The following is a 13104-nucleotide window of genomic DNA, read 5'->3' as shown; positions in this document are numbered from 1 at the left end:
AGAGCGAAGCCGGCACACAACAACAACGGCACCAGCGGCCCACACCAGAGTGCGCTGCGAAAAACGGCCGACAGCCAGTTCGCGAGCCACCCAAACCAAGCCTGCAACAACGAAGTTCCACCGAATATCCAATGGTGAGGAAACAGCCCGCCGCCACATCACAATTCACTCCAATAAGGATCTTAAATGCACAACAACTAGCCATCGCTGTGCTGCCCCACATGGCGTCAAGTAAAATGACAGCTTCACCCTCCTGCTTCTCAAATTCCACATGAACCAAATCTCAAGTGCAGCGGCAATTACACATAGTCCCAACAATTATACCGCTACAGTACCTATATTGATGTATGGTCTAGAAGTAGCAACACTTACTGAATAAAGTCATCTTCGGACAACAGAAATGTTCATCTGCTCTTGTCTATAAAAAGCAAAAATGAATAAAATAAAGAATGTGGATATGACAGCCGCTTTGATTGGAAAGAAGCCTGCTGGATACCCTAGAATGGTATGGTCGTGTGAAAAGAATGGCTCCCCACACGACTCCTTGAGCATACTTTGACCGCAGTGTTCCTGAGAAAAGACCAAGAGGAAGACCTCGTGATGTTTGGGAAGTTCAGATTTTCAAGGACCTTCAAATTAGAGGGGTTAACTGGCATCACATGTATGAACATCATCTGTGGATGGACGGACAAACTGGAGGAGGCTTGTGTGCAGTCGCACCCGACTTGCTGGAGTGAAGAAAAGATTATGATGATGTGTCCTTAATAGAATGGACTCAAACAGATGTGACTGGATTTTTGTAATTTCCAAGTGGAGGGGCATCTCGCTTCTATCTCTTGAGTGGGTGTGTAAAGTCAAGCAGCATGAAGTAGTGATTTGCAGTTTCCATGGGTCACAAGAGGCTAAGTGTGAAGGAGTGATAAAATATTTAGTATCTATTTTAAGCTCCAAGTTCCCTGAAATACAAAACAAATAATTTTGCTGTATGTGGGAACAAGAACATTCGTTACGATTAGACACTTGAATCAGAAAAGATACATGGACACTTTACGAAATAATACTGTGAAGAATAATTTTCTCTGGGTAGCAGCATCATCGTCATTTAAGACGAGTCAAATTTATACTATTAATAAAAATGAGATTTTGTTCGTTTTTTCCGGACAGGCTTGAAAACTACTGAACCAATTGAGCTTAAATTTGGTAAGGATGTAGCTTGAAATCCCGAGTCATGCAAGGGATACTTTTGATTTTGATATATTTCATTGTTTCAAAGTAGTGAGGGATTTTATATGTGTATGTCCCAAAGTTGTTTAATTTTTGCCCTGCATCAACTAAATTGAGTAAACGGTTGGCCGTATCAAAAAATGAAGTGGACAGTTTGGCCATGAAGTTAAATTTTCTACATTAAAAATCGTATGCATTTTCTTCATAAATCTAATAGTTTTCAAGAAGATTCAACTCTTGTATTTTTTCTATAGCCGCCTACACTAATGAATAGGCTACTCATTTCGCACATAACGTGATGTGATGTTCGTCATAGTTCTTGTAAAGCCAGTGTTCATTTGTTAACAGGGTAGCTCAAGAATAAACACTTTCTGCACTTTCACTCGCTTCGGTGTGTCTACTATGTGTTTCATAGTTATAATAATTTATAATTTCGTGTGGCTATTTCTAGCCGAGTGCAGCACTTGAAGGGCAGACCCTCTGATGAGTGGGTGGCATCCACCATGTGTAGGTAACTACGTGTTATTGTGGTGGAGGATAGTGTTATGATGTGTGGTGTGTGAATCGCAGTGATGTTGGGGACAGCACAAATACCCAGCCCCCGAGCCATTGGAATTAACTATTGAAGGTTAAAATCCCTGACCCGGACGGGAATCAAACCCGGGACCCTCTGAACTGAAGGCCAGTACGCTCACCAGTCAGGCAAAGAGTCGGACTGTTCCATAGTATTCTAGCTATATTGAATAACTCCATTGTCTTGCTTTCCAGAAAGTGCATGACTTACAAGGTGTAAAGGGGAACTATATCTGCCATCGACTGAGGTAAAGGAAGGCGATTTAACCTTTCTGCTGGAAGTCTGTCAATCGTTTACATGTTGGTGTATCCAGATGTAAGGATAACTCAATGAAATGAGAGTTCCTTCATGCATCGGGGGACATCCTTTATGAGTGTGCATACACTAAAAATCAGGAGCATCTGCTAATCTCCCCAAGCCAGAGTGGCTCAGATGGTTGAGGTGCTGGCTGGCCTTCTGACCCCAATTTGGCAGGATCGATCCTGGCTCAGTACAGTGGTATTTGAAGGGACTCAAATACTTCAGCCTCATGTTGGTAGATTTACTGGCATGTAAAATAACCCCTGCAGGACTAAATCCTGGCAACTCAGCATCTTCGAAAACTGTAAAAGTCGTTAGTGGGACGTAAAGCAAATAACATTATTTATTATTAATCTCTCGAAACATGGATCAAGTGATGCTCCCAAGATGATCTGCGAGTTCCAGAAGAATCAATATTTATGTGGACACACGAATGAATGAATGAATTAATTAATTAATTAATCTGTTGAACGGGAATGCTCAAATTACGCTAATTTGCAGGTGGGCTGGATTGCAAGTTTTCTTAAACTGCGGGCCACATTAGTCCTACTTTCTCCATGTTAGAGTATTTAGACAACATAAAGTTCATGCCAGAACAAGCTTCCGCAGGCCGCTGATACATGCTGTGTGACCAGCGAATGTTCGATACATCACTCTGATTTATATTCATCTGATCGTTAATCTTCGACTGTGAATACAAGATGCATCCTGTATCCTAGTCAGTCTATGTCGATTTGTTTGTGTTCAGAGACTGACTCTTGGATAACCATTCGCTTGTTCTTTGCATTGATTCATTCAATGACCTTTAATTAAAACTTTGAAGTAAAGAGTATGTTGCTGCACATAATTATATGCACACAAATTATTTACATTATTTACACCATCACACACACACATATTCATTCTGATTTAATAGCTGAAGTTATGGCTTGCTCTGCCTTCTTCAGAAAGTCAATAGAATAAATGTGTTTATATAACATGCTTTAGAACTTCTGGTCTTCAAAATGGAAATGGCTTTCAGAGTTCCATTGGATATTGATGACCTGAACTGTGTCCTGTTCTTCTTTGTCAGCCTAAAAATTTGTTCACACTCTGCATTACTATGTGATATGGTAAAAACAGACACCATGAATCTAGAGATCTTGTCATATTTATAATGTCCAAGAGCTCCATGAATATTCAACAACTGTGCCCATTTTAATAGAATAGAATAGATTTATTTATCATCAACAGGTTATTTTCCCAATTAAAGATGATTCAGTAAAACATAATATACAACAAATACACCTTAAGTAAATAACACTAATTTCCTAAAATAATAACCAGGTTCAAACTAAATCTAAGAGACCTTTTTGTATGCATATTTACAAAACCATAAATAAATAAATAAATAAATAAATAAATAAATAAATAAATAAGTAAAACTCAATCTCCTTAAATAAATTACATTATTAAACTACATCTAGTAACATTTACATATCTTACAGATAGGGCCTTACATTCATGAGGTCATTAGGGCATGTCTGATTTTAGATGGGGGTGAGTGAAAAATGTCCACTGATTCACCCACCTCATTCAGTGATGTTAGTGCCCTCACAAGCCATGAGTTAGCCCGAGCCACAGTTCTCACTTTAGGCAGATGAAAATATACCTTTGCCTAGTATTTCGACGAGGAACATGTAATGGAATTAGCTCCAGTAATGTTGAGCAATCCACTCTGTTCATCAGACACTTATAAAGAAAGAGGGCATTGGCACATCTGCGGCATGCGTGCAATGTTCTCATGCTCATAGTCTCACAAAAAGACTCGTAATTGGACGAAGAGAGAGAAATACCCAAACCCTTGTAGCTGATCCATTTCATGAACCTTATTTGGACTCTTTCCAAGTTTTGTATTAAATACTGCTGATAAGGCAGCCACACCTCACAACAATATTCTAACGATGGCCTGATTAGAGTGCAAAACAAAGTTATTAGAGTTCTAGGAGAAACAAATTTGGAACAATTTCTTTTCAGAAAGCCAAGTAATTTAAACCCTTTCCTAGAAATCTTGTCTAAATGTTTCTCGAAGGAAAGACCATAGCAGTTTGAAAGTGTCACAGCAAGATCATTTATTTCATTCACACGAACTATTTGAAAATTGCATAAATGGTAAGGGTAATTTACTGGTTCCAACTTGCATGAAAATGTAATTGCATTGTATTTTGAAGTATTCAAACCAAGCAGCCACTTTCTACACCAGTTACTTAGTAGGTTTAAGCCAGACTGTAACAACTTACAGTCCAACTCCCTATTGATTACCTTAAAGATTCATCAGCATAGAGAAGGCAATTACTGTGTTGTATAACTGATGTTATATCATTTATGAATATGACAAAGAAAAGAGGGCCCAGTAAAGAGCCTTGGGGGACACCTGAGGTAGTGTGGTACGGCTTTGACATAATACCATCAGCTTTTACTGTGCAAACTCTGTTAGTGAGATAGCTTCTTATCCACTCCAGAGCAATTCCTCCTATCCCATATGCTGACAATTTGTTGAGTAGAGCATCATGTTGAACTGAATCAAAGGCTTTGGAGAAGTCTGTATAAACAACATCCACTTGTTGCCTCCTGTCGAGAGATTCTGATATGAAATTGTTGTACACCGCCATATTGGACACGGTAGAGCGTTTCTGTACAAAACCGTGCTGCTCTATATTAATGTACTGCGAAACTGAACTGTACAATCTCTTATACACGATCTTCTCTGCCACCTTCGAAATCAGGGACAATAACACAACAGGCCTATAGTTATCAAACACCATTTTGTCTCCTTTCTTGAACACTGGTATGACGTAACCTTTCTTCCACTCACATGGAAAATACCCTGACGAGAATGACATATTTATTATGATGCTAAGTGGCCTACCTAGCTCAGATGCACATTCTTTCAATACTATTGCGGGTACGTCATCTGGACCACATGATTTGGAGGTATCCAAAGAAGCAAGAACTGAAGATACCTCTGCTGGAGAGGTCACTATTGAAGTTGGGCCTATATCACACACGGACGAAGTGGATAGATTACACTGTGTGGCAGGTGAGTGATACTTTTCAAAGGTATCTGCAAAACTGTCCAAGATGCTTCTCTTGTCCTGTAATTCTTTCCCGTCCTGAAGCATAGTAGATGGCAGGCGAGATGACCTCCGTTTGTTGTTTACAAAATTCCAGAAACACTTTGGGTTGGCAGCTAATTTCGATTCCATCGAAGTTATATAATTTCTGTATTTTTTGAGCTGAAGACGCTTAAATTCACCGCATATGGTAAAAAATTGCACATAATCACTATTATGGCCCTTTTTTTTAACTTCTTTCTTGCCCTCTCCTTTTCTTTTAATTTATCTATTACCTCAGAGTCGTACCAGCATGGGTACTTCCGCGTGCTAACTATCCGGGACGGTACGGTGTCTTTTATTACAGCGCGAAGGAAGTCGTAGAAAAGGGTTAACGCCTCGTCGACGGAGGGGGAGTCCTCGATTAAATTCCAGGGACACAACGAAAGGAGATCTCTCATTTGAGGAAAATCAGCCTTAGTCCATGCGAACATTAACTTCCTCTGCAGCACGGGGTGCATAACTTGCGATAAAGATCGAGTGAATTCTACAGCTCGATGGTCAGATGTAATTACCTTTTTAGTCTCAAAGCAGTCCAAGTGTCCACAGTATTGATCCCAGATTAGAACAAGGTCCAGGAAGTTCTCGTTTCTTGTTGGGAAGTGACACATTTGCTTGAGTCGGAATTCACTGACGATTTCAAGAAGTAAGAAGACTTCCGTGACTTCCGCACATCTTTGTTTCATAACGGGACCAGGATCCCAAGCCAAATGCCTGATGTTAAAGTCTCCACAAACTACAAGGATATCCTGCGGGTTTAAAATAGCTGTGACGTTGGTCAGTGTTGCTCGAAGATTGCTCATCCTAGCAGTCACTTCGTCCGGTGGCAGGTAGCACCACACTACAAACACTGACCTCCCTGATGTTGGGGTGGCCTTGACCACAAGACACTCCCAGTCTCCCGCCAGCTCTGGCCGGAAAACTGGCCTTAGAGCAGATTTCACAGCAATCAAAATCCCTCCCCCTTTCACTTTGCTACTATGGACCTGTTGTCTGTCTTGACGAAACACACAGTAATCAGTAGATAACAGTTCATTATCACTAACAGAATCATTTAACCAACTTTCGGTTTTCCGTGGTTTCCCATTTTCACACCAGGTAAATGCGGGGGCTGTACCTTAATTAAGGCCACGGCCGCTTCCTTCCCACTCCTAGCCCTTTCCTGTCCCATCGTCGCTGTAAGACCTATCTGCGTCGGTGAGACGTAAAACAACTGGCAAAAAAAACAAACAAAAAAAACCCAACTTCTTTCAGATACAAATACAATCTTTGCTGGCATCACTGAAAGCGAGGTTAAAGTCCGTCAAAGAATTACACATGCTCCCCACATTTTGGTAGAAGAAATTCATACCGCTGTCATGCTGGGGTCCTGGGTTCAGATGTATGTTGCTGGACAAAGCCAGTAAAAGCACGCAAATCGCTGAACCAGATATCTTTGTGCTAGAGTTCATCTGTTATTTTCTCGCAGGCAGGCCCGCCTGGTTGTGACATCACCAGATACATAGTTCCATTTAAAGCCAGTGTGTGAGCCGAGATACGAAGCTCCGAACCATTCACAAAAGCGTTTAACCAACGGTTTTCATATTTCACGTCGAAGTCTAGCACATTCTCATTCCGGAGGCAAACTCGAACGGACGTGATACTACATTTGAGCACTACTAATAGACAAAAGACACGGAGCGATACCGAAACACGACTACTCCCGGACGTAGCCGTCCTTTCGTGAGATACTGTTTCTTGAAGACCGCGTGATTTAGCATTGATGGGACTGAAATTTCTGGACAGTTGATCCGGGAAATAGTTTATTCAAGGAACTGGTAATGCAGGATTTTTGCAACATGATTTAATTAGGATGCTCGCGAGACCACATGATTTGAGCGAATAATGCAGAAAAATGTAGTTTCCGGAAACAAATAATGGAGGTTCCACTGTAGATGCTTAGAATGAGTCTTCTCTACTGATCTTGAATTATTCCTGGGCAATTTGGAAACTGCACATTATTTTTCGGGCACAGTATTATGTTTAAATTTTCTTATCAATGATGTAAATACTTCGAATTCAGTATTATTTGGACCCTACTTTTTCATTAGATTCATTATCTGCTGCATTCTAATTTTTTGTCGTGAATAACAACCATTTTTGTTGTATGCTTCTTCGTTTTCAAAATTTCAGGAGGGTTTTCAAACTACTCCTGGCTATCCTTCAGTAAGAAAAGCCTCCATCTTGGTACTACCAGTGTTATCATTTTTGTAGTTTAGTTAAAGCAGTCCGTATAAACTTCATTTTCAACAACTGTCTTGCATACTCTTGATACTAGAATGGATTTTTGGTTCTTCTGTTTACAGCAGACAACTCTGGATAGCTTCCCCGCTCCCCAGTGGTCTTTTGACCAAGGGGCGTTAAAGCGGAGTGACATAGTCACTGGCTTTTCGTCAAGGCTGCCAGAGTTTCAATTCCTATCTACTGCACGAGGAATTTTTGAAACTGAAAAGCTCCTTCTATGGTTTGGAAACTGCATAAAAATGGAGGTTTCATGGCCATGATCACAATATCAACAGTCTCGTACAACTAGCAACTCGTTTATACTGTAGTCATTGACCGTCTCACATTAAGCATGGTACAGCCTTCTTTTGACTCTGTTGACTCTCCTTGTCCTCTTTGCTACAGTTTTATGTATAGGCATATTTAAATGCTCTGTAATGAATACTATAAATTTTATTCAGCAACTAGTGCTTTTCTTTGCCTGTTCCCTTCTAAAATGATATGGGACACTTGCAAACTTAGGAGCTAAATTCAAATAAGAACCTGTGTTTGTAATTTGTTGCAGATTGTTCACTTACTGTTGCACTGGATGGAAGTTATTAATGCCTGTGTTCAGTGTATCGTTTTCTCTTGCAGGAAGGTGCTGCATCATCAGATGTGGATGTAGATAATGAAAACACTGTTTGGCCAGATTCAAAATCGGATGGAGTTTCTCATGAGACCCCAGCACCTGAAGCAAATACACCATCTGCTGCTGTGAGTTTAATTATGTTGTGCTTTTAAAATTGTATTGGTGGTGAAGAATAGCTTTTCAGATGTTTAATTTTTTTCTTCATATTTTTTGTGTGGTAAAATTTGCAGGAATCCTTTAATGAACCTGTGGACGAGAAACCAGTTTTGACACCATACCAAGAAGGTAAGAGTCAACCTTATGCATTATTACATAAAGAGTGAAAGGGTTATGGATATCAAGCTTCACTAAATAGTTTTCATAGTATTAAAAGTACTGTTGGGCCGATGACCTCTATGTTAGGCCCCTTTAAACAGCAAGCATCATCATCATCATCATCATCATCAAAAGTACTGTTTGGTGCTGACTTGTTCATCACAGGCCAAAGGGGAGAACAGGGAAAATTTCCTTTCCTCCACACAGGTATCTGCGTTCTTATTAACTTGTCGCCCCCCTCCACCTCGAAATCCAGGCATATGGGGGCGATATCTCTTTCATTTCAGTCTGTTATCGACATCTTCAGGTTTTAAGTTAATGTCATGCATGTCGGCCTGGATGTTATTGGTCCATCGCTTTAATGGTCTTCCATGCGAGTTGAATTAAAGAGCTGTTTTTACAACTAAGTAGTCCTGTCTTCTCATTACATGACAGTACCAGTGGAGACAAGCTTCCCTTACTTTGTCCACAAATCTCTGTCAAACTTGCGTACAGCTAACCACTCTACCCCATCAAGTGCTGAGGTTACGGATGGTGGAAGCCTTTACCTTCGACCCCTCCAAGGGTGTTCATAGCCTGTAAGGGGTTTAATTTTCTTTCCTTTGCTTACATGCACAGTAATTTAGGCCTGTGGACCTTTGGGCAAGTTTTCAGGACAAGATGCTACCTATTTAAAAGGATTCCTTAATGAGGTTCTTCACTATGAGATGGTGTTGGGTTGATGCATGTTTCCACAGAATTAAAATTCTAATTTGATGTATGTTTTGTATTGGTCATCTAGCCGGGGATTAATACACTCTTATCTCTGCGGCAGGACTTCGAATTGGTGCCAATCAAGCAACTAAGATTGTGTCTAGCCTTCACCTACCAGAACATTTAACAGCAATTCCACCAAGTCTTAAGAGCTCCTTTCAGCTGCACCTGATGAAACATCTATCAGTGTCAGTGCAGACCTTGCCCAACTTTCTACATTGATCAGACTGCTAACAGGTGTGGTCACTGTATTATAGGCAAATTTTCAAATATCTACCTTCCAGTCTCCATTCATGCTCGGTTCCTCAGAGGTTCCTCCGGATGTAGATGTGTCCTCATCTGAAAAGCACCAAACAGAAGATTGCCTCTTGGTTTTGGGATCATAATGATATACACAAGTTTTGTCACCGATTGCATCATTGTAGGTGGGTGTCTTTGGATTGTCCTCCCATCATACATTTCCAGCATAAAAGGGTACTAATCACCCCTGTGTTAGAGAATAGGGCACCCAACATGCACATTGCTTTGAGAGACGTAGATATACATGAAGTATGGTTTGTGCTACAGGTGGCCCAATATTTACGGTGCATTCTATTGTTGAAAGTATGATGTAAGGATCTTCAACCATCTTCCTTACAGCTTCTAACATTTTTGGGTTACTGCCATCGGTGGGTTGCTGGAGCGAGGCTCATGTTAAAGAGAAAGTGTCAAGCAGCATTTAGGGCATTTTATATAAAATATTATTTAAACAGGCTATAAAAGCGTATAAGTGCACCCTCTTATTGGCAAAATGTAGATATACCTCAATACATTATCTAGCCAGGAAACTGTGAGAATGAACTCTTTCCTTTCAGTTGTGCTTGTACTAGAGAAGTTGAGAAATGTTTAGCTGATCACTTCTTGTCAGGAAATGCACATATGTATATATAAGGGAAATCCCAAAAATAAGGTCATTATTTTTTTTTATAAATACAGAACTCTGTTTGTGTGGCTGTTGGTCACAATATTGTGAAGAGTGTTTCCCGCGCTCGCATATAAACATGCACACGCCGCGCTGAGGCAGTCAGTCTTGGCTTGGCAGCCGTTGAGAATGGAGCTCCTGTTGGATGTTACCGCCAGTTGCGAAGTGCGCGCATTTATTCAGTTTTTTAACGCAAAAGGTACTGATCCGATTTAAATCTATCGCCAATTGACGGAAGTGTATGGTGAGTCATACATGTATGTCAAAAATGTTCGTAAGTGGGTGTAGAGAGTTTGCGGCGGTCCGACTGAAATTAACGAAGAACGAACAAAGGAGCGGAAGACTGTCAATTTCCGTTGAGGCAGTCGTGAAGGTTGAGCAAATCGTGCCTGAAGATCGGTGGATCACCCTGGATGATCCCTTCAGTTTGGTTCCTGAGGTTTCCCGAAGCATCGCTCACAGATTCCTGAACCGCATGGCGGCGAGCTGGTATGCCATGGGCGTACAAAAACTGTCACAGCGTCTACAAAAATGCATCAACCGAAATGGTGATTATGTTGAAAAATAAGTAACTGTTCAAGCTGTAAAATGATGTAAACCATTGTAGAAATAAACAGGTCTATGTATGTATATGAATATATATATATATATATATATATATATATAAAAGGGACCTTATTTTTGGAATTACCTTCATACTAACAGGGTAAGGAATGGATGTCTCCTCATTAAAATCTGGACAGTTGCGAGGATAAGATTAAAACAAAATACCGTTCAGTCTCAGAATGCTAAACCCCCTGTGGGTGGGGGACACAGACGAAGAATACACCTGCAGTATGCTCTGTCTGTCATAAGAGGCGACCAAGGGACGATGGACTTAGAACCATGAGACTACTTGTGAATAGTACCATTACATAAGGAGCACGATGGGTCGACGTTACTTTTTCATTATGTCTCAAGACTTTACTACGCATGTGTGTGTTGTTAAAAAAATTCCGCTTAAGGATCTTCCGGATTTCTCTATTTGAAAGTTAGCTTATGCCATGGGTTTGCGCTTTGCCCGTGATTAGTCCCACTACGTGAGGAACACTATGGGTCTGTATTGCTTGTGAGTGTTGCTATTATGTGTGACATACCATGGGTCTACATTTGCTGTGATTAGTACCACCAAGCGAGGAACACCATGAGTCTATACATTACCTGTGATTAATACCATAATGGGAGGAACACCATACTTCTGCTTTACTGTTGATTAATATCATTATGAGGAGCCGATGACCTGGATTTTGGACCCATTGGACAACAAGCATCTTATCAGAAAACAAGACATGGTGAACAGGATTGTTTTGAATTCATGATCATTTTTTCATCATCATTTGCTTTAATTTCTAGTCAGTGGATACATTTTGAAGTTTTATTTATTGTTTCATTTCATTGCACCTCGTACCATTAGGGGCCAATGACCTAACTGTTAGGCCCCTTTAAACACTCGTCATCAGAATGCTAGTTTGAAATAAAACTCTGTTTGTTTGCCCAACCCTTGTCCTTTTCCTCTACGGGGTTGGGTATGAGGTGAGATGAATCTGTTGTGACGGGTTTTTATGATCGGATGCCCTTCTTGATGTCAACCTCATCAGGGGTGTTAATGAGATGAAATGAACTACGTGATATATGATGGTAGGGAGAGGGTGAAACCCGCTACCAGCACATAGCCAACTCCTGTCGAATAGCACCAAGGGATCTGCTCAGGCTTAACGTCTCCATCCGACGGACGAATCACCATCAACATCGTCATATGCCCTCACTCCATATCAGCGCTGCGGAGAGGTTTGGAATTTAACACGTTCAGTACCTGCTTTTGAGCGGGACACTTCAATTCCTGGACCAGCCATTTTCATGCCCAGCCCTCTTAACGTGCATTACTTAATAAAATTTACCATTACTCCTGAACTATAAATGTTAGAAACATGATTCTTTGTGCTAAACTCTATTAAATATTTAGGGTGTGATATCTGGTGTCACAGGTTCCAAAATACGTCTAATTTTATACAGCCTATCTGTATTTTCGGCATAATGATTACTGTCACTGTAGTGAAGAAAGGAATGAATATGAAGGAAGCGTGTTCGGAACAATGTTTTAGAAAATATCGGGGTATAAAAAACAGGGTCTTCAGTCCAGTACATTTTATATAAGAATTTTGGAATAATCGGTTTCCACGATTGCATGAATGAATTTTTCGTGAAAGGCCGGGGCGTCGCGCCTATCGCCTTACTCGCGCATAGATTGGTCTGCTCACACACATACTGAAAAAAATCGTCATTCATGAAAATACTCACCTAACTCAAAATATCCTGCTCATTTTCTGTTTGAACGTTTATACCTGAATTCTCTCTAAACGATGGAACAGGTGGACAATAACTAGGATGATATGTATCAGGCACTTCACTTTCCTTTATAGGCCAATGGGATTCGGGAATCGGAATTTCCTCGTCACTCTCACTTTCACTATCTGAGTCTATTTCAGGAATAAGTTCATCACCAGAATAATCATTGTGAACAATATCTAATAATTAATCTTCCGTAATAAACTTTGTTTTATAAGCCATTATACTACACTCGGTAAGAACGATACCCACTGCATTGTAATCTCAAGTACCGTCTTGACGCGCGAGGAAGTGCTGAGATATTCCCGCTAAAACAGCTAAGATAAATATTAGCCGACTCAACGCCAGGTTTATCTCAAAAAGGTCAACCAACTTCCTGCTACAACCAGTAACGCTGACTAAGGTGTAAGAATGCATAGATGACGAATATAAACAGCATTGCTTCGCGCGGAACATTAAACGTCTTACGCCGTCCACGGCCCACAGCATAGGAGCAAGCTTGAACGTCTTACGCCGTCCACGGTCCGTAATGAGTTAATCCAGGCTT

General features: G+C 40.6%; 1 protein-coding gene across 1 annotated transcript in view; it reads left to right on the top strand.

The window, feature by feature from the left end:
• LOC136873913 (uncharacterized) overlaps nucleotides 1-13104 on the top strand; it is a 210435-nt gene that overhangs the window by 125128 nt on the left and 72203 nt on the right. Inside the window, exons 5-6 of the mRNA XM_067147250.2 lie at nucleotides 8149-8268; nucleotides 8374-8428. Coding sequence (XP_067003351.2) covers nucleotides 8149-8268; nucleotides 8374-8428 — 175 coding nt within the window. The remainder of the gene's footprint in view (nucleotides 1-8148; nucleotides 8269-8373; nucleotides 8429-13104) is intronic.

Source organism: Anabrus simplex, chromosome 5, assembly GCF_040414725.1.
Source record: "Anabrus simplex isolate iqAnaSimp1 chromosome 5, ASM4041472v1, whole genome shotgun sequence".
Lineage (NCBI taxonomy): Eukaryota > Metazoa > Arthropoda > Insecta > Orthoptera > Tettigoniidae > Anabrus > Anabrus simplex.
This window is presented reverse-complemented; position numbering and strand designations above follow the sequence as displayed.